Source organism: Mobula hypostoma, chromosome 12, assembly GCF_963921235.1.
Source record: "Mobula hypostoma chromosome 12, sMobHyp1.1, whole genome shotgun sequence".
NCBI lineage: Eukaryota > Metazoa > Chordata > Chondrichthyes > Myliobatiformes > Myliobatidae > Mobula > Mobula hypostoma.
In genome coordinates, this window is record NC_086108.1 from 34,680,623 (window position 1) to 34,707,958 (window position 27,336).

General features: G+C 43.2%; 1 protein-coding gene across 4 annotated transcripts in view; it reads left to right on the top strand.

The window, feature by feature from the left end:
* The window catches only part of nos1apa (nitric oxide synthase 1 (neuronal) adaptor protein a), a 477,337-nt gene that overhangs the window by 222,946 nt on the left and 227,055 nt on the right, over positions 1 to 27,336 (top strand). For 2 of the 4 annotated variants that reach the window (XM_063063834.1, XM_063063832.1), the window contains exons 4-5: positions 9,153 to 9,224; positions 19,822 to 19,880. In XM_063063834.1, coding sequence (XP_062919904.1) covers positions 9,153 to 9,224; positions 19,822 to 19,880 — 131 coding nt within the window. The remainder of the gene's footprint in view (positions 1 to 9,152; positions 9,225 to 19,821; positions 19,881 to 27,336) is intronic. The other 2 variants (XM_063063836.1, XM_063063833.1) reach the window with 1 other exon arrangement.

Here is a 27,336-nt window from a genome sequence, read left to right on the forward strand (position 1 = left end):
TATTTTTTTTTAAAAAATCTCACTTTCAACAGGTGTTTTTATTTCTGTGGAAATGAATAATTGCTATCGCGTGCAGCAATAACCCTTGCACAGTGGAGCAGCTAGTTCCAGCCAACCAGTGTCTGTCCTGATGTAGGTAGGGTGTGATCTGAAAGGAGTTTGTGTGTTCTCCCTGTGACCTTGTGGGTTTCCTCCGGGTACTCTGGCTTCCTTCCACATCTCAGAGACCTGTGAGTTGGTATGTTATTTGGGCCACTTGAATGGTAGAATCTGGGGAGAGTTAGCAGCGATGTTGAGAGAATCAAATGTGATGAAGGTAAATGGGTGTCTGATCATCCTCACAGACTCAGTGGGTCGAAGAGCCTGTGTCCATGATATGTATATCTCTTATGATTCCATTAACAATGTTTGACTGAAGCAATATCTAGCTATTTATTATGATTTATAATTTATAATGAAGTAAAGCCATATTCCTTGTAAAAGAAGTGTATGTGCGCGCACGTGTGTGTGTGTGTGTGTGTGCTTCTATATGTTTACCTGGAGCTCCAAGGGGATAAGATTCTCATAGTCAGGTGCAGAGAGTTAGTTGCTGGTGGACTTGCTGACATATCCATCATTTAGTTTTTTTTTAACCCTTTTCCCAGCAGAGGAGTGTACAGTTCCCATAGAGCCTGACAAGTGGAGCTGATGCAGAGAGTAGTTTGTCAGCGCTGTCTCAGTATGTGATGCTGTTCCACACACTAGCGCCACTGAACTGGCCTGAGTGGTTTATTGTTAGCACATAGTACAGTACAGTATAGGAGAAGGCCCTTCAGTCCACCACGTTGTGCCAAAATAATTAACTAGTGTTTCAACATTGAACTAAACTAGTCTCTTCTGCCTACACGCTGTCCATAGCCTTCCATTCTCTGCACATTCATGTGCTTATCTGCGAGCTTTTTAAATGCCTTGGTCATATCTGCCTGCAGTATCACCCCGGCAGAGCTGGGGTAAACACCCACCACTCTGTGTGATTTTAAAAAAACATATCCATTCATCTCTTTCAAACTTAGCCCTCTCACCATAAATGCATACCCTCTAGTTTTAGACATTTTGATACGAGAAACAGGATAGTGACTGTCTCCTCCTCCAGTGCCTCTCACAATCTTATAAACTTCCTTCAGAAAAAACAATTTTCTCCAACTTCTCCTTATAGCACATGGCCTTTTATTGCTCTGGCAAGCCTCTTCTGAATGCCCTCCAAAGCCTCCTCACCCTTCCAATAATTGGGGTGAGCAGAAATGAATACAATACTCCAGAAGTTGCCTTACCAGAGTGTCATAAAGCTACAACATATAGTAACTTCCTGATTCATGATGCCTTGACTAATAAAGGCAGAAGGATGTCATCTGCGGTTGTTTGTTGAAGAAGTAATATTTGCTATAGACAAAACTTGACCAGTTGATGTATATATGTATATTTTCAGAAGACATTTAATAAAGTACTGTTTCAAATTTTGTTTCAGAGAGTAATGAAGGTGATTCTCTGGATGTTGCCTGGATTGGAGAGCATGCCTTATGAGAATAGGTTGAGTGAACTTGGCCTTTTCTCCTTGGAGCGACAGAGGATGAGATGTTACCTGATAGAGGTGTATAAGATGATGGGAGGCATTGATCATGTGGATAGCCAGAGGCTTTTTCCCAGGGCTGAAATGACTACTATGAGGGGCATAGTTTTAAGGTGCTTGGAAGTAGGTACAAGGGGGATGTCAGAGGTAAGTTTTTCACACAGAGAGTGGTGGGTGTGTGGCATGCATTGCCAGTGACAGTGGTAGAGGTGAATACAATCGGGTCACTTAAGCAACTCTCAGACAGGTACTTGGGGCTTAGTAAAATAGAGGGCTATGTGGTAGGGTAATTCTAGGCAGTTTCTAGAATAAGTTATGTGGTCAGCACAACATTGTGGGCCGAAGGGCCTGTAATGTGCTGTAGATCTCTATATTTCGATGTAATATATTGGTGTGGATAGAAGTTTGGCATAAATTAATATTTTCTAGTTAGCAATCACTAACAAGCAGTGATCTTCAGGAATTGGCGCTGGGCCTCAACTATTTCTAATTTGTATGAATAATTTAGATTATGGTGCCAGTGGTATGGTTGCTTAAATCTTGCTGATGATGCAAAGAAAGATGGTAACGTGATTTGTGAGGAGACCAGTAGAAGGTGAGAAGGGATACTGATCCGTTAACTGAGCAGGCAATGATTCAGCAAAGAGATCGTTACGTAGAAAGTATGAAATTGACCATTTTAATGATGATGAATAATAAAGAAGCTTATTATATTGAGATGTGAGAGCTTTAATCTGCAGAGGGATCTGGGTCACCGTGCACAATTTGCAAATGCTTGGTATGTAGAGATAGCAAATAATTAAGAGGTTTTCCTCTGGAGCAGTCCTGATGAATAATTTCGGCCCAAAGTGTCGACTAAATTTCCCTCTATAGGTGTTGCCTGACTTGCTGAGTTTCTCCAACATTTTGTGTGTGTTACTCAAAAGTTTAAAGGTGTGCTGGGCAAGTTTTTATTTTACACAGAGAGTGGTGGGTGCCTGAAATGAGTTGGAGGCAGATACAACAGAGGCATTTAAGAGGCTCTTAGGCATATGAATATGCAGAGACCGGAGGGGTCTTGCCTTGTGCAGGCAGGAAGGATTAGATTTATTAGGTGTCATCAGTTTAACAACATCATGAGCCAAAAGTCCTGGTCCTATGCTGTACTGTTCTATGTTTTGTGTTAAATAATTAGAGAAATTTAAAAGATATATATTATTTATTACTGGGAGAATTGAATACAACAGTCATGAAATTGGAGGGAGAAGCAGAGCCAGACCTTGTAAAAGTGGTAAATTCTCTCTCTTGAAGATGAATTAGTGAACTAGGCAGATTTTATGGCAATATAGCAGTTTTATGGATATACCTGTTCATTCCATATGTAGCTTCTTGCTCTGATTTAAATCCTCAACTGTTATGACATGGTTTCAAATGCAGAGTGGTATGCAGATTTTGCAGGTAATTAAGAATGCAAGATAGCTATTAGCAGGCAGCAGAGGACTGTGACGAATGGTTGTTTTTTAGACCAGAGGAAGGTGAATAGTGGCAATCCCCTGGGGTTGGTGTTTGGATCATTTTTCTCTGTCTATACTAATGACCTACAAACGTTTGTACATTTGGGGTGCAAGCCACAATTGGATGAAACAAAATTTGGCAGTGCTTTGAACTGCGATGCTGGTGATAAACTCCAACAGGGTATAAACAGGCTGATGCAATAGGAAGGTGAGTTGCAGATGAGGATTAATCCAGAGAAATGTGAGGTGATGCTTTCTGATAGGAAGAATAAAGAGAAGCAATATTGAACAAAGGGTACAGTTCTGAAAGGGGCGCAGGAATGGAAGGAGCCAGGAAAATGGGTGCACAAGTTTGTGGAAGTTCAGGTCATTTTGAGAAAATGGTTAGTTATGTTTTATGGGTTGACGTATACAGTATATAAAGCAAGGAAGTCATATTGAACTTTTATAAAGCCCTGGTCCAAATTCTGCTGAAGCATTTTTGGTCATCACAAATAGAAAGGATGTGGGGGCACTGGAGAGGACCCAGAGACAATTCACCGGAGTGATTCCTGGGATGAGGGGCTGCAGTGACTGAGATAGGTTGAACATGCTGAAATTGATTTCCTCAGGGAAAGCGGAGGGAAGACATAATAGGAGTTTATCAATGATAAAGGGGTTGCACAGAGTGGATGGTGGGAGACTGTTCCCATGGTGAGACGAGGCCGAGAACTAGAGGTCATAAGTGTGAAATAAAAGAGAAGAGTAAGTCCACGTGATATGAGGAAAAACATTATTGTGCAGTGAGTGTGTGTTTGGAATACCTTCATTGCTTGCAGGTTTCATTGAGTCCCTTAAGAAGCAAATGGATAAATATATGGTGAGGATAAACACAGAGAAGGGTCCAAGAGTGGAACCAGTAAATTGCCACGGTTGCTGAATAACCTGCTATGCTGTGCCTGCTTTAAAATGAAAAGAGCAGGTTTTTGGAGACTCATTGAGCAACTGTAACCACTGTGCTCCAAGATAGAGAGAGGGATCTGGGTATATCAGTGCACTAGTCGTGGAAGAGTAGTAGCAGGCACTACACGTAGTTGGCAAAGCTGACAGACTATTGCAGTTGCATGCTGGGCTAACTGAATGCAAAGGTAGAGAGGTAATGCTTCAGCTACATTAGTGAGATCATCAGTGAGTGTTAATTAACTGGATTTTCAGAAGGCCTTTGACAAGGTGTTGCTGCTAAACAGGATGGAAATAGGAGAGATACTAGCATGGACAGAAGATTGGCATACTGGCAGGAGGCAAAGAGTGGGAATAAAGGGAGCCTTTTCCAGTTGGCTGCTAGTGACCAGTGCTGTTTTGCGGGGGCGGGTGTTAGGTCCACTGTTTTTCATGTTGCATGCTAATGATGCAGATGACAGAATTGATGGCTTCGTGGTCAGTGATACAAAGATAGGTGGAGGGGCAGGTAGTGTCTGCAGGGGACTTGGGCAGATTAGGGGAATGGGCAAAAAAAAGTGGCAGATAGAGTACAATGTAAGGAAGTGTATGGTCGTGCACTTTGGTAGAAGGAATAAAGGCATAGACTGTTTTCTGGACCTCCAAGAGGACCACAACACTTTTGAAGGGGCTTGGAGACTTGCGTGCCTCAATAACCCAGAGAGTTATATTGGCTGGAGTCGGGGCCTTGTGCTTTGACTCTTGGTAGTGTCACTCTTGCCAAAGAGGTCAAAGGGTAGATGTCAGACTGAGAGAAGTCCACCAGGTTCGGGGGTTCAGTTCAGGGCTAACAACCGTGACTGATATTCCTGAGTCTTTGCCAAGGACAGACAGAGATGGAGGACCTTCATTGCTGCCCTAAACGCCAGTGACATAACAGGAAGTAACAAACTATTTTCTAAACGGGGAGAGAATTCAAAAATCAGATGTGCAATGCGACTTAATGCAGGATTCCCTAATGGTTAACTTGAAGGATGTGTTAGTGGTAAGGAAGACTAATGCAATTTTAGCATTCATTTTGAGAGGACTAGAATATAAAAGCAAAGATGTAATGCTGAGGCTTTAAAATGCATCGGTCAGACCACACTTGGAGTATTGTGAGCAGTTTGGGCTCCAAATCCAAGGTAGCAAATACAAAGTACAAGGTAAATTTATTATCAAAGGACATATATTTTATTTATTACCCTGAGGTTAATTTTCTTGAGGGCGTTCCCCGTAAATACAAAGATAAAAAATAGAATCAATGAAAATGTACACACAAAGATGGAGAAGTAACCAATGTACAAAAGACAACAAATTGTGTCAATACAAAAAGAAAAAAAACAAAATAATAATAAGTACATAAATAAGTAATAAATATTGCAAAAACAAGTTTTTGAATCCTTGAAAGTGAGTCCATAGGTTGCGGAATTAATTCAGTGTTGGGGTGAGTGAAGTTAAGCCCTCTGGTTCAGGAGCCTGATGGTTAAGGAGTGATAACTGTTGCTGAACCTAGTGATGTGGGACCTAAGGCTCCTGTACCTGCTTCTTGATGACAGCAGTGAGAACAGAGCATTGTGTGGATGCTGGTGTCCTTGATCGATGTTCTTTCTTGAGGTAGCGCTCTTTATAGATGTGCTCAAAGGTGGCGAGGGCTTTTTCTGTGTTGAACTGGGCTGTGTCCATCGCATTTTGTAGGCTATTTTATCCAAGAGCATTTCTGTTTTCAGCAGGCTGTGATGCAATTGGTCAGGATACTCTCCATCAGGAATCTATAGAAGTTTGTCAAAGTTTCAGATGACATGCCGAATCTTCTCAAACATTTAAGAAGGTAGAGCTGCTGCCATTCCCTCTTCGTAATGGCACTTACATACTGGACCAGGACAAATCCTCTGAAACGCTGACCCTCTCGACCTCTGATCCCCAAATGAGGACTGGCTCATGAATCTCCAGTCTCCTCCTCCTGAACTCAATAATCAGCTCTTTGGTTCAGCTGACATTGAGTGAGAGGTTGTTGTTGTGGCACCATTCAACCAGATTTTCATTCTCTCTCCTTTGTGCCGATTTGTCACCACCTTTCGTTCAGCCAACAACAAACTTAAATATGGCATTGGAGCTATAATTACCCTCACAGTCATAATGATAAGGTGAGTAGAGCAGAGGGCTTAGCTCACAGCCTAGTGGTGTAACTGTGCTGATGGAGATTGTTGAGGAGATGTTGTTGCCAATCTGAACTGATGATGGTCTGCAAGTGAGGAAATCAAGCATCCGGTTGCACAAGGAGTTATTGAAGCCAAGATCTTGGATCTTATTGATTAGTTTTGAAGGGATTATAGCATCGATGCAGAGCTGTGGTTAAATAAAAACTTCCTGGTGTATACATCTTTACTGTCCATGTGTTCTGGGGTTGAATGAAGAGCCAATGAAATGGCATCTGCTGTTGACTTGATGTGACAGTAGGCAAACTGGAGTGAATTCAAGACCCTCCACAGGTAAGAGTTGATATGTTTCATCACTAACCTCAAAGCCCTTCATAGTGGATGTAAGTGATACTGGATGATAGTTATTGAGGCAGATTACCACGTTCTTCTTGGGCACCATTATGATTGAAGCTTGATTGAAGCAGGTGGGTACCTCAGACTGTTAAAGTGAGAGGTTAAAGATCTCAGTAAATTAGCCATTTGATTAGCACAGGTCCTTGGTACTGGCCAGGTGCTCCGTCAGGGCCAGTTGATTTCTGTGGGTTCAGCATCCTGAAGGATGCTCTGAGGTTAGCCTCAGAGACTTGCAATCAGTGTCGTACGTGCCTGTGAGAGTTCGTGAAGGTGCCTCCATGTTCTGTCTATCAAAGCGAGTATAAAAGGCATTGAACTCATCTGGGAGCAAAACCTTATTGTCACATATGTCGCTTGGTTTTACTTTGTAGGAGTTGATAGCTTTCAAGCCATGCCACAGTTGTCGAGCATCCTTCTCTGATTCAAGGTTTGGCCCAGAATTGGCACTTTGAATGTGAGATGGATTTCTGGAGGTCGTACCTGCACCTCTTGTACTTTCCTCAGTCACCATATGAGAATGCCACTGATGTAGCCCTCAATAGATAATGGGTCTCCTGGTTCATCCAGGGCTTCTGACTGGGAATACCTTGAATGATTTTATGTGGACACAGTCATCCACAAGTGTCTTGTTCTGTGTTTTGTGCTGGCTTTGGAGAGATTCCACAGGCAGTTTTTCAAGAATGATTGCGGGAATGAAAGTGTAAATGAATATTATCCCGGGAATGAAAGTGTTAACAAAAATTACCATGTAAACGAAAGGGTTAATGTTTGATGGCTCTGGCCCTGTACTCACTTGTCTTAAGAAGAATGAAGGGGGATTTTATCGATCCTACCTAATATTGAAAGGTCTAGATGGAGCGGACACGGAGGGGATGTTTCTAATAGTGGGATAGTCTTGGACCAGAGTGCACAGCCTCAGACTAGAAGGGGTCCCTTTAGAACAGAGATGAGGAGGAATTTCTTTCACCAGAGCAAGGTGAATCTGTGGAATTCATTGCTACACTTGGCTGTGGAGCCAAGACTTTGGTTATATTTGAAGTGGAGGTTGATCGGGTTTTGATTAGTAAGGATGTCAGTGGTTATGGGAGAAATCAGGAAAATGGAGTTGTGAGGAAAAATAAATCAGCCATGATCAAATGGCAAAGCAGACTTGATGGGCTGAATGGCCTAATTCTGCTCCTATGTCTTATGCTCTTTTATGTACAGTTCTGGTCTCCTTATTTAAGGCTATCTGTTAACGTGTTGGAAGCAATTTGGACATGATCTGTAAGGCTAGTCCTTGAAATCACTGGTGTCTTATGAAATAAAGTTGGATAAATAGAGTTATAAGAGACTACAGATGCTAAGTGCTGGAGCAAAAAAAAACTGCCAGTGTAATTCACCAGGTTAAGCAGCATCTGTGGAATTTTTTGTTGGAGAACTTTCATCTGGACGGAAAGATAAAGGGGAAAATTAAAGTGACAGAAAACAGGAAGTTCAGGGTCACTCTTGTGAGTCACGCTCTGTATCACATCCAATTCTTTAATTTTCTCTACTTTAACCCTTCTCTGCAACGGAAGTTTTCTCACTTTTCCAGTTCATCTTAATGGTCATTGACCTGAAGCATTAGTTTCTGATTGCCTCCAGGTATCTTTTCCAGCATCTGAACTTTCTTTTCTTTTTAATTACTGACAGCAAAACGCTCGAGGACTCTAAACTGAATGCACTTGGAATTTTCCATTCTACATTCGCACCTTGTCCATTAGTAAATCAAAAATGGTACCAACTTTGAGGGCTATTTTTAACCATTTTTGGAGCAAACATTTATTTCACGGTTCCCTCATTCACTCTGCTTTAGCAGTGCCTCCTGTTTTAAGGGTTTGTACTCTCCGTTAAATTTTAGTAACCATGTTTACTTCTCAAGCTTAAGAAAAATTAAGACTGTGGTGTAGGATACCGCAGAATTAACAACATGTCTCTTTGACTGGCATAAACAGGAATAAGTAATTCCTGGAGAGTATTATTAGTTCTGATTTAACATGATCTTAGAATTACTTGAGCAGCTAAGTGAAAGATACTGGGACACACATTACATCACCCAATTGCAAAACTACGTTGGCAGCGTTGGACTGGTGCTCTTTATTGGTTTAGCAGATAACAAGTTAAACCAAGGCTTAATTTCTATTTTAGCATTTCCTGATCAAATTCTTTTGAGTGATTTTTTTTGGGGAGATTTTGGATCCTGTTGTTTTAATAATGACAACAATTTGGAGTGCAGTTGATTGATTTCATAAATGGCAAAGAAAAGTAAGTTGAAAATCATCATTCTCTTCACCATATGAAGGGAAATTATATAGTCGTTTTTAACAAATTGATTTCATTATGTGGGAGCATTGTGGCTCGTAATTTGTGGCGGTTTTGGCATATTTTATTGCAAGCACTTTTTGCACTCCTTTCCTGTAGTGCGTTAGCAGGTTGCAATAGGAAGGACAAGTTTTTGTTGTAGTGATTTGTTGGTGTTTTGCTATTTTGGGTTATTAATTGTGTTGTTACATACTTTAGATGATCAAGAGTCTAGAAGCAAAAGACGAGGACAGGAGAGTGACCCCGACTTCGTTCTGGATGACTCTCCTTGTAAGTTGTTTTGGAATATTAAATCTCTGTGTCATTCCATTAGTCGCAAATATATTTATTTTAAGTTATGCATGTTCCAAGTTGCAACTTTTCCAAAAGAAGCTACACATAACAGTGAGCTAACAATGACAAATGGGTTAAGACATGACCTTCTGACTGTTTAATATTGTTAAAACAAAATTGTTGGTCTATTTAATGGATTTTTATAGATGTCCCATTGAAATCATAATGCGTACCTGTGATGTTTTATAGACATTTATGTAAAGTCATGTGGTTTCAGTTCCAATATGACAAACTTAAACCTATCAGTTCTTAGCTTACAGACTGAGATCTCAGCAGTAGGCTTCTTGAAGAATATATCACAAAGCAGTCAGCACTCCTTCAGCCACAGGAGTGTGCGGCTACTTATGGTTGAGCGCTGCATTGATGGATGGGTGTGGGAGAGAATGCTCGCAGGACGTCAGTGAGACCTGGATAGGCTGGTGCAGAGCAGTGCCCACTGAAGGCATTCTCCTTTTGCAGGATTAGCTATGAAGACCCTTCAGAGCTAATAATATTTCCACATTTTATTATGGTGTAGATTGAGACCATTCAATCCATCAAGTCTATGCCAGCTCACTATTATCCCATTTTCCTATTTATTTCCCTGTAAACTATTCTTCCCACATTTCCATCAACTGTATCCAGATCTTGTCACACACCTACACCAGAGGTAGGTCACGGTGGCCATTTAATCTACCAGGTCTTTGGAATTTGGGGATACAAGGGGAGGATTGGGAAGAAACCAATATGATCACAGGGAGAATATGGCGAACTCCGCACAAGCTACCAGAGCTGTGGCCCAGCAGCTGAATCATCTGCAACATGGACTGGCCTGAGTGTAGTCTATGAATTCCTGCACGTGTTTTAGCTTTCCCTGCAGTCAGTCTGCCTGCTCCCATTGGCTGAAAGAAATACAGACGAAGTCCTTGTCCTTGAGTGTGGAGTTTGGGTGACCTCTCTAACGCAGGAATGAGCAGCGAACGGTGAGGTCGTCAGCTGCAACAGGCCGTAATGATTTTGAAACTTGGAGGCCAGAAGTCCCTGTGACCTTTACCTTTGCAAACAAAGTAGTCTAGGTTTCTGTGTGAGGTGATAATAAATCATCCCATTTGAGTGTTGGCCATTTAAATAACACCGTTTCAGGATAAATGTGGTTCATAAATCTTGTTCAGTGAGCAACTAGTCATTATTTTGTTTCAGACTGGTGAGGTTGAAGGGCAAGCTGGATCTGCATTTGGATTGGGTGTGGTGGGATGGAACCATACATCAAAACAAAGGTGCAAAGATCCCGTTGGAAAGCTGGGAGTTCACATTCTTGATAGAAGCAGAGACAGAAATAGATGAATCTTTACTTCACTCCATATTGAGTTGTTTTGCAACAGGGCAATGCCTCTTTACTTTCTTGTGAGTTGATCGTTAGAGGCCTTTCTAATTCAAGCATATTGCTTTATGGATAAACGTTACCCAGTTTTCTAAAGCAGAATACTTCGTACTTTTTTTAAATGACATGATTTTAGGAAAGAATAGACATTCTCAGTTTAAGAATCACACAGCTTTTATCTTTGTCAGTTGCTTCAGGCATTGTGACTTAAAGCTGAAGGCTGACCTTTGTGATGGTTCTGGTCTGACAGGAGAGACATAGTGTGGTGGGGCACTGGAAATGTGGAGCTTATTATTGTAGCTCCAATTTTAATGCGGAGTAAAGTGGTCTAAAACTGAACATGACTGACCACTAAACAACTTTGAATTAAAGAGCCTTGGGGGCAGCAAGCTCATGGAATTCCAGTGTCGCAATCCCAAGGACTGTTGACAACTTACACATGACTGATACTAAAGTGTGTTTAGGCAGTTGATATTCTTTCCTGGGGCTCCCTGAGACACCTTTCTGTTGTTATGATATTGGTGCTAAACAAAACAATAGGATAAAGGTAGAATTTTGCTGCAAAGCATTTGGAACAGGAGATCTGTTGGAAAGAAACCTAGACCGACTCTTACAGCAGAAATCGTCTCTCAAATCTGTATCAATATCCTGTAAGACTGACTGAAAACAAGCAGAGCAGAGTCAGGGGAAGGTCTCATGTATGTTAAGAACTTGAGGACATTCAAAGCAATGGTTATTGAAGCGGTGAGACTTGTTGCTCATGTACAGATGTACCACTCAATTCCCCCTCATCTCCATTCTAAAAGGACAACCCTCTACTCTGAGATTGCATCCTAAGGTCTCCCAACGTAGGAAACAGCCTCTCCATATCCACTCTTTCGTGGCTTTTCTAACATTTCGATGAGGTTACCCTCATTCGTCTGAATTCCACTAAGTAGAGGCCCAGAGCCATCAAACACACCTCATACGATAAGCCTTTCCATCCCAGAATCATTTTTGTCAACCTCCTTTGAAGCCTCTCCAATGTCAGCACATCCCTGCTTGATCACAGGCCCAAAACTGCTCAGAATACTCCAAGTGAGGCCTTTATAAAGTCTCAACATCACATCTTTTTTTTATATATATATATTCTAGTCCTTTCGAAGCTTGGTACTGTAACTGATGAACAGCAGGTTAAAGTCGAAGTAATATGCTCACTTTCCATCAGCTGCTCTCCAGATTCTGCTACTCACCAATACACTTGGGGGCAATTTACAGCGGATAATTCACCTACCAACCTACATCTCTTGGGGGTGTTGGAGAAAATCCAGACCATCACAGAGAGAATGTGCAATCCCCGCAGGGGTCACTCCCAAGGTCAGGACTGAACCTGGGTCACTGTAGCTATCAGGCAGCAATGCTGCTACCTGCATCGCTGCGCTAGACTGGAAGCCAGTGGGAATCCGAGAAGATGCCGGTGAGCATAATGGTGGAAGTCAGCTACAGGCTTGGCAGTGCTTTAGAACTGAAGGTGGAAGCCGTGAGGCAGACCAGAGGAGTAGCAAACCCACCAATGAATCCCTATCAAAGAAATGATTGGCAAGATCCCTCAGCAAATGTTGTGCATCGATTTACTGTACCACTCCTCCAACGGTACATAGAAACATAGAAACATAGAAAATAGGTGCAGGAGTAGGCCATTCGGCCCTTCGAGCCTGCACCGCCATTTATTATGATCATGGCTGATCATCCAACTCAGAACCCCGCCCCAGCCTTCCCTCCATACCCCCTGATCCCCGTAGCCACAAGGGCCATATCTAACTCCCTCTTAAATATAGCCAATGAACTGGCCTCAACTGTTTCCTGTGGCAGAGAATTCCACAGATTCACCACTCTCTGTGTGAAGAAGTTTTTCCTAATCTCGGTCCTAAAAGGCTTTCCCTTTATCCTCAAACTGTGACCCCTTGTTCTGGACTTACCCAACATCGGGAACAATCTTCCTGCATCTAGCCTGTCCAATCCCTTTAGGATTTTATACGTTTCAATCAGATCCCCCCTCAATCTTCTAAATTCCAACGAGTACAAGCCCAGTTCATCCAGTCTTTCTTCATATGAAAGTCCTGCCATCCCAGGAATCAATCTGGTGAACCTTCTTTGTACTCCCTCTATGGCAAGGATGTCTTTCCTCAGATTAGGGGACCAAAACTGCACACAATACTCCAGGTGTGGTCTCACCAAGGCCTTGTACAACTGCAGTAGTACCTCCCTGCTCCTGTACTCGAATCCTCTCGCTATAAATGCCAGCATACCATTCGCCTTTTTCACCGCCTGCTGTACCTGCATGCCTACTTTCAATGACTGGTGCATAATGACACCCAGGTCTCGTTGCACCTCCCCTTTTCCTAATCGGCCACCATTCAGATAATAATCTGTTTTCCTATTTTTGCCACCAAAGTGGATAACTTCACATTTATCCACATTAAATTGCATCTGCCATGAATTTGCCCACTCACCCAACCTATCCAAGTCACTCTGCATCCTCTTAGCATCCTCCTCACTGCTAACACTGCCACCCAGCTTCGTGTCATCCGCAAACTTGGAGATGCTGCATTTAATTCCCTCATCCAAGTCATTAATATATATTGTAAACAACTGGGGTCCCAGCACTGAGCCTTGCGGTACCCCACTAGTCACTGCCTGCCATTCTGAAAAGGTCCCGTTTATTCCCACTCTTTGCTTCCTGTCTGCTAACCAATTCTCCATCCACAGCAATACCTTACCCCCAATATCGTGTGCTTTAAGTTTGCACACTAATCTCCTGTGTGGGACCTTGTCAAAAGCCTTTTGAAAATCCAAATATACCACATCCACTGGTTCTCCCCTATCCACTCTACTAGTTACATCCTCAAAAAATTCTATGAGATTCGTCAGACATGATTTTCCTTTCACAAATCCATGCTGACTTTGTCCGATGATTTCACCGCTTTCCAAATGTGCTGTTATCACATCCTTGATAACTGACTCCAGCAGTTTCCCCACCACCGACGTTAGGCTAACCGGTCTATAATTCCCCAGTTTCTCTCTCCCTCCTTTTTTAAAAAGTGGGGTTACATTAGCCACCCTCCAATCCTCAGGAACTAGTCCAGAATCTAACGAGTTTTGAAAAATTATCACTAATGCATCCACTATTTCTTGGGCTACTTCCTTAAGCACTCTAGGATGCAGACCATCTGACCCTGGGGATTTATCTGCCTTCGATCCCTTCAATTTACCTAACACCACTTCCCTACTAACATGTATTTCGCTCAGTTCCTCCATCTCACTGGACCCTCTGTCCCCTACTATTTCTGGAAGATTATTTATGTCCTCCTTAGTGAAGACAGAACCAAAGTAATTATTCAATTGGTCTGCCATGTCCTTGCTCCCCATAATCAATTCACCTGTTTCTGTCTGTAGGGGACCTACATTTGTCTTTACCAGTCTTTTCCTTTTTACATATCTATAAAAGCTTTTACAGTCCGTTTTTATGTTCCCTGCCAGTTTTCTCTCATAATCTTTTTTCCCCTTCCTAATTAAGCCCTTTGTCCTCCTCTGCTGAACTCTGAATTTCTCCCAGTCCTCAGGTGAGCCACTTTCTCTGGCTAATTTGTATGCTTCTTCTTTGGAATTGATACTATCCCTAATTTCTCTTGTCAGCCACGGGTGCACTACCTTCCTTGATTTATTCTTTTGCCAAACTGGGATGAACAATTGTTGTAGTTCATCCATGCAACCTTTAAATGCTTGCCATTGCATATCCACCGTCAATCCTTTAAGTGTCATTTGCCAGTCTGTCTTAGCTAATTCACGTCTCATACCTTCAAAGTTACCCCTCTTTAAGTTCAGAACCTTTGTTTCTGAATTAACTATGTCACTCTCCATCTTAATGAAGAATTCCACCATATTATGGTCACTCTTACCCAAGGGGCCTCTCACGACAAGATTGCTAATTAACCCTTCCTCATTGCTCAAAACCCAGTCCAGAATAGCCTGCTCTCTAGTTGGTTCCCGACATGTTGGTTCAAAAAACCATCCCGCACACATTCCAAGAAATCCTCTTCCTCAGCACCTTTACCAATTTGGTTCACCCAATCTACATGTAGATTGAAGTCACCCATTATAACTGCTGTTCCTTTATTGCACACATTTCTAATTTCCTGTTTAATACCATCTCCGACCTCACTACTACTGCTAGGTGGCCTGTACACAACTCCCACCAGCGTCTTCTGCCCCTTAGTGTTACGCAGCTCTACCCATATCGATTCCACATCTTCCCAGCTTATGTCCTTCCTTTCTATTGCGTTAATCTCTTCTTTAACCAGCAACGCCACCCCACCTCCCCTTCCTTCATGTCTATCCCTCCTGAATATTGAATATCCCTGAACGTTGAGCTCCCATCCTTGGTCACCCTGGAGCCATGTCTCTGTGATCCCAACTATATCATAATCATTAATAACAATCTGCACTTTCAATTCATCCACCTTATTACGAATGCTCCTTGCATTGACACACAAAGCCTTCAGGCGCTCTTTTACAATTCTCTTAGCCCTTATACAATTATGTTGAAATGTGGCCCTTTTTAATGCTTGCCCTGGATTTGTCGGCCTGCCACTTTTACTTTTCTCCTTAGTACTTTTTGCTTCTACCCTCACTTTACACCCCTCTGTCTCTCTGCACTGGTTCCCATCCCCCTGTTGTGAACTAACCTCCTCACGCCTAGCCTCTTTAATTTGATTCCCACCCCCCAACCATTCTAGTTTAAAGTCACCTCAGTAGCCCTCGCTAATCTCCCTGCCAGGATATGGTCCCCCTAGGATTCAAGTGTAACCCGTCCTTTTTGTACAGGTCACGCCTGCGCCAAAAGAGGTCCCAATGATCCAAAAACTTGAATCCTTGCCCCCTGCTCCAATCCCTCAGCCACGCATTTATCCTCCACCTCATCGCATTCCTACTCTCACTGTCACGTGGCACAGGCAGTAATCCCGAGATTACTACCTTTGCGGTCCTTTTTCTCAACTCCCTTCCTAGCTCCCTATATTCTCCTTTCAGGACCTCATCCCTTTTCCTACCTATGTCATTGGTACCTATATGTACCACGACCTCTGGCTCCTCACCCTCCCACTTCAGGATATCTTGGACACGAGCAGAAATATCCCGGACCCTGGCACCAGGGAGGCAAACTACCATCCGGATCTCTGGACTGCGTCCACAGAATCGCCTATCTGACCCCCTTACTATCGAGTCCCCTATCACAACTGCCCTCCTCTTCCTTGCCCTACCCTTCTGAGCTACAGGGCCAGACTCTGTGCCGGAGGCACAGCCACTGTCGCTTCCCCCGGGTAAGCTGTCCCCCCCAACAGTACTCAAACAGGAGTACCTATTGTTAAGGGGCACAGCCACCGGGGTACTCCCTATTACCTGACTCTTCCCCTTCCCACTCCTAACCGTGACCCACTCGTCCGCCTCCCGTGGCCCCGGCGTGACCACCTGCCTGCAACTCTTCTCTACCAACTCCTCACTCTCCCTGACCAGACGAAGGTCATCGAGCTGCAGCTCCAGTTCCGTAACGCGGTCCCTTAGGAGCTGCATCTCGATGCACTTGGCGCAGATGTAGACGTCCGGGAGGCTTGGAGACTCCAGGGCCTCCCACATCTGACACCGAGAACAGCAAACTGCCCTCACACTCCTACTGCCCCTCTCCTCAAATAACAACAGAAAATGAATGCCAAACCTTCCTCGCCTTGCCCGTTTCCGCCTAAGCCCGTTGAGCCGCAGCCCTTAAGCCTTCACTCTGCTCCCTGCTCACTCCGCCGCCCGCAAACTACGCTGCCCGCTCTATGAGGTCTATGTTTTCTATGTTTTCCCTTTGAGGTCTAAAGTTGAAATCACTTAAATGGTGACTGAAAACGTAAGTGTTCACTATTGATGACCAAACCCAAACACAGTTAAACATTGAAAATCCAAATAGCTTTGAAGCAGTGACTCCATACTTGCTATTACTTAAATGCTGCGTAGCAGTTACCCATCCATAATTTCCAAATGTTGCTTCCAAATTGAAAGTGTGTGGCAAAAATTCATTCAGTTGCCTTTATTTCATGAAGGTTGGCTGCATTACCCAGATCAACACAGAGTGGCAATGTGAGACAATTTTTTGGATTGTCTATTACCACTAATTAAAATTTGCCCAAAAAAGGTTTGGGAGTGATGATGCTTCTCCCATTTTACAAAGGCACAAGTACATTAATGGGTGTTCATGCCCATGGCAGAAGTAGCAGATGTGATGCAAAGGGAATTTGAGGTCCTGATTTCTGTGAAGAGACAAGATTGTTCCATTATCTACCGTTCCTCCGTCAGTGTCATTTGTTTTGCTCCCTTCACATCTGTCCACCCCAAGTCTGCAACTTTGTACATTTACGCTCACCTGTATGGAACGCTGGCATATTAACACAAGGACTATAGGAGATGGTGTAGACTGGAGGATTCCCGAACTCTTCTATGCCATAAATCAGTACTGTACCATTAAGCAAGAGGTTCTGTGGACCCCAGGTTAATTCCATTGACAACTCCATTATGATGTGGCTTGCTATCTTACCTGTAGCCTAGTTATCTGCCTCACCAAATTCTTGAACCTCTAAACACCCTACACCCCACCTTTTTTGGGGAGTGTATTACAGATCAGTGTCACCTTCTTTTGTGGGGGAAAGGTTTCTTGATTTAGTTAGGTAGATAGATACTTTATTGATCCCAAAGGAAATTACACTGTCACAGTAGCATTACAAGTGCACAGATATACAAATATTAGAAGAGAAGTAAGAAAGAATAAAACATAAGTTATCTCAAACAGTCTAACAGGAGGGGGCTATCACTTCCCCGGCTATAGAACCTAATGGTCAAGGGTAAGAATGACCTTAAATAGCGCTCTTTATGCAGTGCAGTTGTCTTAGTCTATTACTAAAAGTGCTCCTCTGTTCAGCCAAGGTAGCATGCAGAAGGTGAGAAACATTGTCCAGAATTGCTAGGATTTTTGTAGGGTCCTTTGTTCCACCACAGCCTCCTGTGTGTTCAGTTTGACTCCTGTAGCAGAGCCAGCCTTTCTAATCAGTTTATTGAGCCAGTTGGCATTACCCGTGTTAGTGCCATTGCCCCAGCACTCCACTGCATAGAAGATTGTACTTGAACATGTGAAGGAGAGGCCTGCATAATCCAGAGGACCTCAGTCTCCTCAGAAAGTAGCGGCAGCTCTGGCCCTTCTTGTACACAGCCTCTGCATTGGTGCTCCATTCAAGTCTGTCATCCAAGTGCACCCCCCAAGTACCTGTAGGTCCTCAACACATCCACATTCTCACCATCAATAGTAACAGGGAACAATACACGCCTAGTCTTCTTAAAGTCCATCACCATCTGTTTGTCTTACTGATGTTGAGCTGCAGATGATTCAGCTTGCACCGTTTGACAAAATCCTCCACCAGGGCCCTGTATTCATCCTTCCATTCTCCCTTTATGCACCCAGCTATTGCTGAGTCATCTGAGAATTTCTGTAGATGACATGACTGAGTGTTGTATCTAAAGTTTTACTATAATCTGCGTTTTTCTCGAAGTTCTGAGGCACCCTCCGTTAGACCTGACCTTGTTATTGTTCACTCACCAGTGCCAATCTGTTGCAGAGTAACTGTGCACCTCTCTAACTAGAGTGGAGAGTTTTGCAGTGCTAGAAAAGGTCAAGTAAGTGTGGCAAGTTCAAGGTCACATCAAGTACAGAATAAAAAAGGGACCATAAATCAGATTAAGATAAACAGTAAAAGAGGCAAGGGAAAAAACTCAAGAAGTTTCTAATCAACAGTTAAAACCTGAAGAAATTAGATCTTATCCTTGAGACAGTTAATTTCAGTAGCAGCTCGGCTGAATAGCAATAATTAACACATCACATAATTAAAAAGGCACTTGAAATGACTTGATTTAACTTTCTTTGGGTAATTTACTTTCCAAGTACGGAAATAACAAGTTGCTTAGTGCATTTAAATGGTTGTGAGTAGGATGAACAGGCTTCAGTTATGACTTGCAATATTCGTCCACCTCTATTTGATGGCAAATTCTGTCAGCATATTCAATTGTTCATGAACAGCCACTGCAATGTAAGTCTCTTGCCTACCAACTCTGTTATCTCCTCTTCTATCCCACCATGTTGGTGTGATATTTAAACATCTCAGTCCGATCTATCTCCTGTCTCCAGTACCTGAGGGAATGCAAACCAGGTTAATATGACCCATCTTGATCTTATGGCTGCTGTAAGACACTTTAGTGTCCATTTACTTTCCTTTAGTGGTGGCCATATTTTTAAATTCTGTAATTCTGGTGCAAGACCTTGACCCATCTTGAGCCAAGGGCAGCAAGTGTCATTGCTACTCCACGTCTCATGGTCTATCCTGATCTGATGAGTTGTGTTGAGTTTGCATTTTCCCACCTGTCACTGAGTGATCGGCTCAGTAGGCACAGAGAATGAAGGCCAGCGATCTTCATGGTCAAGGACGGAGGCCGACGGGCCCCAAGGATGAGGGTCGGTGAGTCCCAGGTTCAGAGGTCTGTGCAGGGCAGCTCCAGAGACCCGAGTTCTGTCTGTTCTGCTGAACATTGTGGGTGTGCTATGTTGGTGCCAGAGGTATGGCGACACTTGCGGGCTGCCCCCAGCACATCCTCAGATTGAGCTGATTTCACATGTGACTAATAATTCTAATCTAACCTAATCTGTGTATGTATCCCTTGGGTGCACTGGTTTCCTGTCACGTATCAAACCATGCTGGTTATTTGACATGTTCCTCTAATCTGCCAGTGTAGGTAAGAACAAAAGAGAAGTTGATGGGCAGTTGTAAGGGAGAATGAGTTGTAGGGGTGCAGGGAAAATAAGGAGAGGGAGAATGGGCCCTAATGTGTTTGCTCCCCAGGGGCTGGCATAGAACTAATGGGCCAAATGGTCTCATTTTTCACTTTTATAGGAGCAAGATTAAATAAAAATTCAGGATTTAGCACAGACATTGCTCAGGTTATTTGATACAATTCACTCTATTTCCCAGAGATCAATTAATAATTTATTTCTAGAGTGTTGTTTTTACCTTTTATTTTTAAACCAATTTTTAACTTTTATTTTCCTTTTCTCTTCAGAAAAAGGAATGGACCTGGGATGAGAGCAAGATGCTGATAATGCAGGATCCTATCTACAGGTGAGTGGAAGGCCACAGTGGGCAGAGGTGTTGTGAACATGAACGTCAGGCTAAAAAAGTCATAGAGACTCCACCTGTTCCTGGAAAGGTCAAAGTTCATGAGTGGCAAAGCAAGCACTCATATCGAAGGCAGTACACTGTTGTGTGATCAGACAATGGCTGGCATGTCACCACACCTACAATACCTCTGTCAAGCAGTAAGCACATGCAAGCAAATATCCGAAGTGCACACTCGTAGGATTGTCTGTTCAGTGACTCTGCAGCTCAATGAGTTTAGATTTATCAGATTAGTTCCCTTTAATGTGTTATGGTTGCCATGGAAATGCACAAAATGTTTCAGTGGGGCGCGTAAAAATGACAAATATTCCTAAGCGGTTGGATGTTGAGAGGAGTACCATTTAAAGAAAAATGTTATTGTGTATCAGAACTTGACTTTCCTGATGATATTAACATCTTCAGAAAACAAATCCTTCAAAGTCCTGAAAGCACGGACTGTAAAGTTTAGGTATGTTGGTGTGAGGTAGTTAAGCGTACCAAATAAGAAGCCTTTTGTCATCTCAGTTCCCTCTTGGTTTTTAAATTTCACCACAATTCTTCCATTCCACAACCCCACCATCAAGTCTTCTGAATCTCTTTTTTTGAAAGACCTATTTGTTACTAGTTTATTAGCAGGCACTGGGGCCCAGAGTTTTACTGGTGGCAAAGGGAGGATTGGAGCACAGGAAACTAGCAAGGAGTGTAGGTATGCTTAATTATCTGATTTTTGGCTAATTAGTGAGCAGAAGCATGACTTTGTGAGAGGCTAAAGATCAGATTAGGCACGTGTACCTACTCCAGCTTCCATGCTCCAATGTGCAGACCCACTTCGGATGGCAGTGGTCTCCCATGAAATCAGGTTGTCTTCAGCTGTGATCAGATTATGCATCAATGCAGTGCTGAACACAACCAAAAAAACCTCTTGGAAATGAGAAGGCAGTACAGGGAAGGTATCTGCTTGCATTGCTATGAATTGGTGTTGGGTAGTTACACATTACATCATCCGTACCATTCCTGGAGATTAAATTGTTTAGTCCCTGTCCTCTCCACAGTTTATGTGTGGTTAATTTAGTTCTTATTAGGCACAAGCTAAACGATACATGGAAAAACTGCAAGTAGTAATATCTTATCACTTCCAGCAGGAGTCCTAAAAAGCTTAAAGTGCAATGCATTATTTAAAAAAGTTGTAACATAGCTGACGTGTTTTTGATGCTTAGATGTGGAAATTTTGCCCCAGATAGGTAAAGTTTCTAAATGGATTTTAGAGTCACTGCGTGTGCTTGTGTAAACAAGGAACTCTTAGGCTCACTCTTAAGTCTAACATTCAAATTCAGTGAGCTATTTTTCCATTAGCAATGCAGGTTTAAAGGCAAAATCATTATTTGGTTTATTTGCAAAGCCATGAGCAGAGTCCAGCATGGATGAAATCTATTATAATCTGCTAACCTTGGATTGCTTCACCTCTCAATTAAATATTGAATTTTATGGTGTTGTCATTAATGAGAGCATCTGAGTATATTTCCTGCTGTTTCTAGAATTCTTTGTTTGTATCTTAAAATACCATGGCCTTGCCTTCAAGAGGAAACTTGCATGTTTCTCTGAGAGGTGGGAAGAACATTTCCAAGCTAAAACCAATTTGCTTATTACATCACAAATCTGTTTGATCTTCAGTAACATGCCACGATCTAGCTGTGCTTTGAATTTTAAACCCTTAGCTTGTTTCAAAGCTGTACGTACTTGCACCCGTCTCTAGCTCTGTAATCTCCTCCATTAGCCCAACAAGATGTTTACCCTCATGGACATCCCAGTTTTCTTTGCTCTGCCAGATTTGGGTATGCTTTCAACGGTCTGGGCTTGGACTCAATAATTGCATACCGTACCTCTACCAGTCTTAACCCACCGTGCCTCTGCAAGATACTCCTTAAAATCTAATTCTTTTGGCTAGGTTACCTACAATCTCCTTATGTCACATCAGAATTACAGTCAGTTTAATATCTCGGGCACATGTCGCAAAATGTGTTGTTGTGTAGCAGCAGTACATTGCAAAACATAATAATAATAAACTATAAATGACAAAAAGTATATATTAAAAATTAAATTAAATAAGTAGTGTTATATAAAAAAGAGAGGGAAAAGAATAGTGAGGTGGTGTTCATGGGTTCACTGTCCATTCAGAAATTTGATGGCAGAGGGGAAGAAGTGGTTCCTGTTTGGGCTCCTGTACCTCCCTCTTGATGGTAGCAGTGAGAAGAGGGCATTCCCTGGATGATGGGATCCTTAATGATGGATGTCGTCTTTTTGAGGCATTGGCCTTTGAAGCTTTTCTCAGTGCTGGGGAGGATAGTGCCCATGATGGAGGTAGCAGAGTTCACAACTTCCTGCAGCTGTTTGCAATCCTGTGCAGTGGCCCGCCAAACCAGACGGTGATGTAACAGGTTAGATTGCTCTCCACGGTGCATCTGTAGAAATTTGCAAGAATCTTTAGTGACATACCCCAGGTTTCCTCAAACTCCTAATGAAATCTAGCCGCTGTTGTGCCTCCTTTGTAATCGCATCAATATGTTGGGCCCAGGACAGATCTTCAGAGATGTTGACACCCAGGAATTTGAAAACGCTTACCCTTTCCACGTCTGATCCCTCAATAAGGACTGGTGTGTGTTCTCTCACCTTCCCCTTCCTGAAGTCCATACTTGGTCGCAGTGATGTTGAGTGCTAGGTTGTTGTTGCGACACCACACAACCAGCTGATCTGTCTTGCCCCTGTACACCTCCTTGTCACCATCTGAAATTCTGCCACCAATAGTTGTGTCGTTGGCAAATTTATAGGTTCCGTTTGAGCTTTGCCCATCTACACAGCTGTGACTGTAGAGCAGTGGTCTAAATGCACATCGTTGAGGTGTGCCAGTGTTGATTGCCAAGGAGGGGGAGATGTTATCTCTGATCCGTACAGACTGTGCTGTCCTGGTGAGGATGCCAAGGATCCACTGGCAGAGGGAGGCATAGAGACCCAGGTTTTGCAGCTTGTTGATTGGAACTGAGGGTATGATTGTGTCAAACACTGAGAATCAATAAACAGCAGCCTGATGTAGGTATTACTATTGTCCAGCTGATCCAAGGCCGAGTGGAGAGCTGGTAAGATTGCATCTGCTGTAGACCTACTGTGTCAACAGGCAAATTGCAGTGGGTCCAGTTCCTAGCTTAGGCAGGAAATCATCAACCTCTCAAAGCACTTCATCATAGTAGATGTGAGTACCACTGCAAAAAGTCATTGAGGAAGCTCATCCTGCTCTTTTTGGGCACCGGTATGAGTGTTGCTCTTTTGAAGCAGGTGGAAACCTCCAACTGCAGTAGTGAGAGAATGAAGATGCCCTTGAACACTCCCTGACGCCTTGTGAAGGTTCACCCTCTTGAAAGATATTCTGATGTCATCTTCCGAGACAGAGATCACGGGGTCACCGGATGCTGCAGGGATTTGCACAGGCGTAGTTTCATTTCCCCTTTCAAAGCGTGCATAAAAGGTGTTGAGCTCATCTGGTAGTGAAGCATCAAAACCATTCATGATGTTAGGTTTCTCTTTGTAGAAAGGAATGGCCTGCAAAGCCTGCCAGCGTTGACATGCATCTGATCCTGTCTCTAACCTCAATCACAGTTGCTTTTTTTGCTTTTAAAATAGCCTTCCATAGGTCATACCCGGATTCTTGTATAGTTCTGGATCACAGGTCTTAAATGCCACAGATCTAGCCTTCAGCAGACTACAAATCCCCTGGTTCATCGACGCCTTTTGTTTTGGGTATGTCTGGTATGTTGTGTAGTAATGTACAGTGAAGCATCTTCGGCTGTTACTGTGCTAAATGCATCCTGTGAATGGAAGCTGCTATTGATGGATCTGAATATGCCAGTATGGACTGGATAATCTAACCCCATCAGTTTTACAGTGTGTCAGTGTGGACATGGTGGAGGATTACAAATACCTGGGGATACGAATTGACAATAAACTGGACTGGTCAAAGAACACTGAGGCTGTCTACAAGATGGGTCAGAGCCGTCTCTATTTCCTGAGGAGACTGAGGTCCTTTAACATCTGTCAGACGATGCTGAGGATGTTCTACGAGTCTGTGGTGGCCAGTGCTATCATGTTTGCTGTTGTGTGCTGGGGCAGCAGGCTGAGGGTGGCAGACACCAACAGAATCAACAAACTCACTTGTGATGCCAGTGATGTTGTGGGGATGGAACTGGACTCTCTCACGGTGGTGTCTGAAAAGAGGATGCTGTCCAAGTTGCATGCCATCTTGGACAATGTCTCCCATCCACCACATAATGTACTGGGTGGGCACAGGAGTACATTCAGCCAGAGACTCATTCCACCGAGATGCAGCACAGAGCGTCATAGGAAGTCATTCCTGCCTGTGGCCATCAAACTTTACAACTCCTCCCTTGGAGGGTCGGACACCCTGAGCCAATAGGCTGGTCTTGGACTTATTTCATAATTTACTGGCATAATTTACATATTATTATTTAATTATTTATGGTTTTATATGGCTATATTTATACTCTGTTCTTGGTTGGTGCAACTGTAACGAAACCAAATTTCCCCCGGGATCAATAAAGTATGACTATGACTATGCTTATTTACAATGGAATATAATGAAAGTTGAAAGGCATTGAATTGAATTAAATTTATTTAAATCTTACATCCATCCCACAACGTGAGGGAGTAAAAATCTTTACGATTTGACTCTGTCGCAATGTACACTTATGTGAATTTAAAAGTCTAATAGCTTGCAGAAAGAAGCTGTCCCATAGCCTGTTGGTCTTGGCTTTAATGCTGTGGGTCCGTTTTCCAAACGGAAGCAGCTGAAACAGTTTATGGTTGGGGTGACTGGTGTCCCCAGTGATCTTCCAGGCCTTCTTTCTGCACCTGCTGCTATAAATGTCTTTAATGGAGGGAGGTTCATGGCCACAGATGTGCTGGGCTGTCTGTACCACTGTCTGCAGTGCCCAGCGATTTAGTTTGGTGCAGTTCCCATACCAGGCAGTGAAACAGCCAGTCAGTGTGCTCTCAATGTGCCCCTGTAGAAGGTCTTGAGGATTTGGCAGCCCATGCCAAACTTTTTCAGTCACCTGAGGTGGAAGAGACGCTGTTGTGCTTTTTTTGCCACGAAGCCGGTGTGTACAGAGCAGTTGAGATTGTCAGTGATGTGTATACTGAGAAACTTGAAACTACTCACCCTCTCAACTGCAGACCCATTGATGTTGATTGGGGACCGAACCTGTCGCCGTACCTCCTGTAATCCACAATCAGCTCTTTTGTCTTTTTTGGACATTGAGGGAGAGATTATTATCTTGTCACCACTGTGTCAGGGTATCAACCTCTCCTCTGTAGGCTGTCTCATCACTGCTAGAAATAAGGCCAAGAGGGTGTCACTGCAATACTTATAATGATTACAGTTAATGAGTAGAAATTAATTGTATTTTAATTTGAAAACTTTTCTGTACGTTTTTCTAATAAAGCACCAAAAATGTTTTATCATTGGTCCCAGTGATAAAACATATCAGACAAATCAGATACCTGGTTTATAAAAATGCAACAGGAGATCGCTATATCCAGCTGCATTGCTTTGACTTGAGGGAGCAAACCTTCCTCACAGCCTCACACCATTTATTATTAAAATTAGCAGTTTTATTCTCTAGAGAACACTGCAGGTTCTCACGATGTAGTAGTTGGCACATTACCCTGTACCTTCTGTTACTTGGGCAAACCATTTCTGTCTGACTCCAGCAAGATAAATCTCATTACAGCATTCTCTTGTGTCCAGATTCTCTCCTTGTATTGGTTAGGTTTTACTATTGTCAAGTATATCAAGAGCAGAGAAATTTGCAAGCCATTCATACTGATTATTTCAAAACATACAGTAAAATGAAAAAGTCTTAGGCACATGTATATAGCTGGAGAGCCTAAGACCTTTGCACGGTCCTGTATTTGTCAATGTGGAGTGAAGAGCAAGTTTGTAAATCTGGTAGAAGCAAAGGATGTTGTTTGGAGCACTGCAGGAGGGGTGTGGGACAGGTGGCAGAGATGGAGTGCCAGGGGCGGGGTTGGCGTGGGTGCAGGCACACCCAGATCTGAAACACCAGGCAAGGTTATTTGATTCCAACAATTGGTTTATTGTTCATTACAGACCGCCTCTCTGATGCTTCTCACCCCCTTCCCCTTTTCCCAACCTCGATTCCCCCTCTCCCTGCCCCCTTCCCACTCTCAGTCCACAACGGAGACCCATTTCAGAATCAGGTCTATCATCACTCAGCTATGCTGCGAAATTTGTTTTTTTGCCGCAGCAGTACAATGTAATTCATAAAGTTTCTACTGTACTGTGCAAATTCTTAGGCACTTAGCTATCTATATACTGTATATGTGCCTAAGTCTTTTGCATGGTGCAATAAGTACTTAGGGTTATTGCAAAGAAATATATGCATGCAGCAGTTCTTTAGTCAGACTGACACTCTGAATCACACTCACAGTTCAGTGGAGGAAACTGTCCTGTTGCCTGACTCTGACCTTTCAGTTCCATGGACTTGGGCAAGGTTCACTCCCACCAAGATTCAAAATTCAGATTTATTTGCCATGTAGTGAAATGTGTCGTTTATGTCAACAGGCAACACACACGAGGGTGTGCTGGGGGCAGCCCGCAAGGGTTGCCACACACTCTGGTGCCAACGTAGCATGGGCTCAATGCTTGGCAGAACAATACAGGAAAAATTAGAAGCAACAAACAACAACATCAAAAACAGGTCTTGTTCTTCTGTCTCATCCACACACATATACAGACCTTTAGCCCTGGAAAGGTCTCCAGTCTCCAGTGGCCACAGACTCGGGCTTTATCCTCCCCAGTGGACTCACATAGACTCGCAGACTCAGCCCTGGTGAACAGGCCTCAACCTTCAGGCAGCCGATTTGACCCCTGAACCTCGATGCTTTGTATCAACCCCAGGACACTCCAGTCACCGAATACTAGCCCTCAGACTTCAGAATCGCCAATGAGGGAATGCTGAATATTAGGCCTCGAAACCTGTTCTCACCGATTCAGGAACCAAGGGGTCAAAAGAACCCGTTCCCACTGCCCACACAGAACTCCAACTCGGGAACCCACCAACAATGCAGTGACCTGGGGAGCCCTCAGACACCCTCTGCCCGTTCGACGTCTGGTCACGGATGTCCAACAATCGCGTTACTATCCTTCAAATGTGGAGACTTAGATTCCGGTCTGTCCTTTAATTCCCTCACACCCTTGTTCCTAAACCCTAACACCCCTCTCAATCCCCTAAACCACCCTGACGAAGCTAAAATAAAACAATTAAAAATTAAATGACTAAAAGTGAAACTGAAGCTGAGCTGTGGTTTGATGGAGGCTACAGATCAGTGC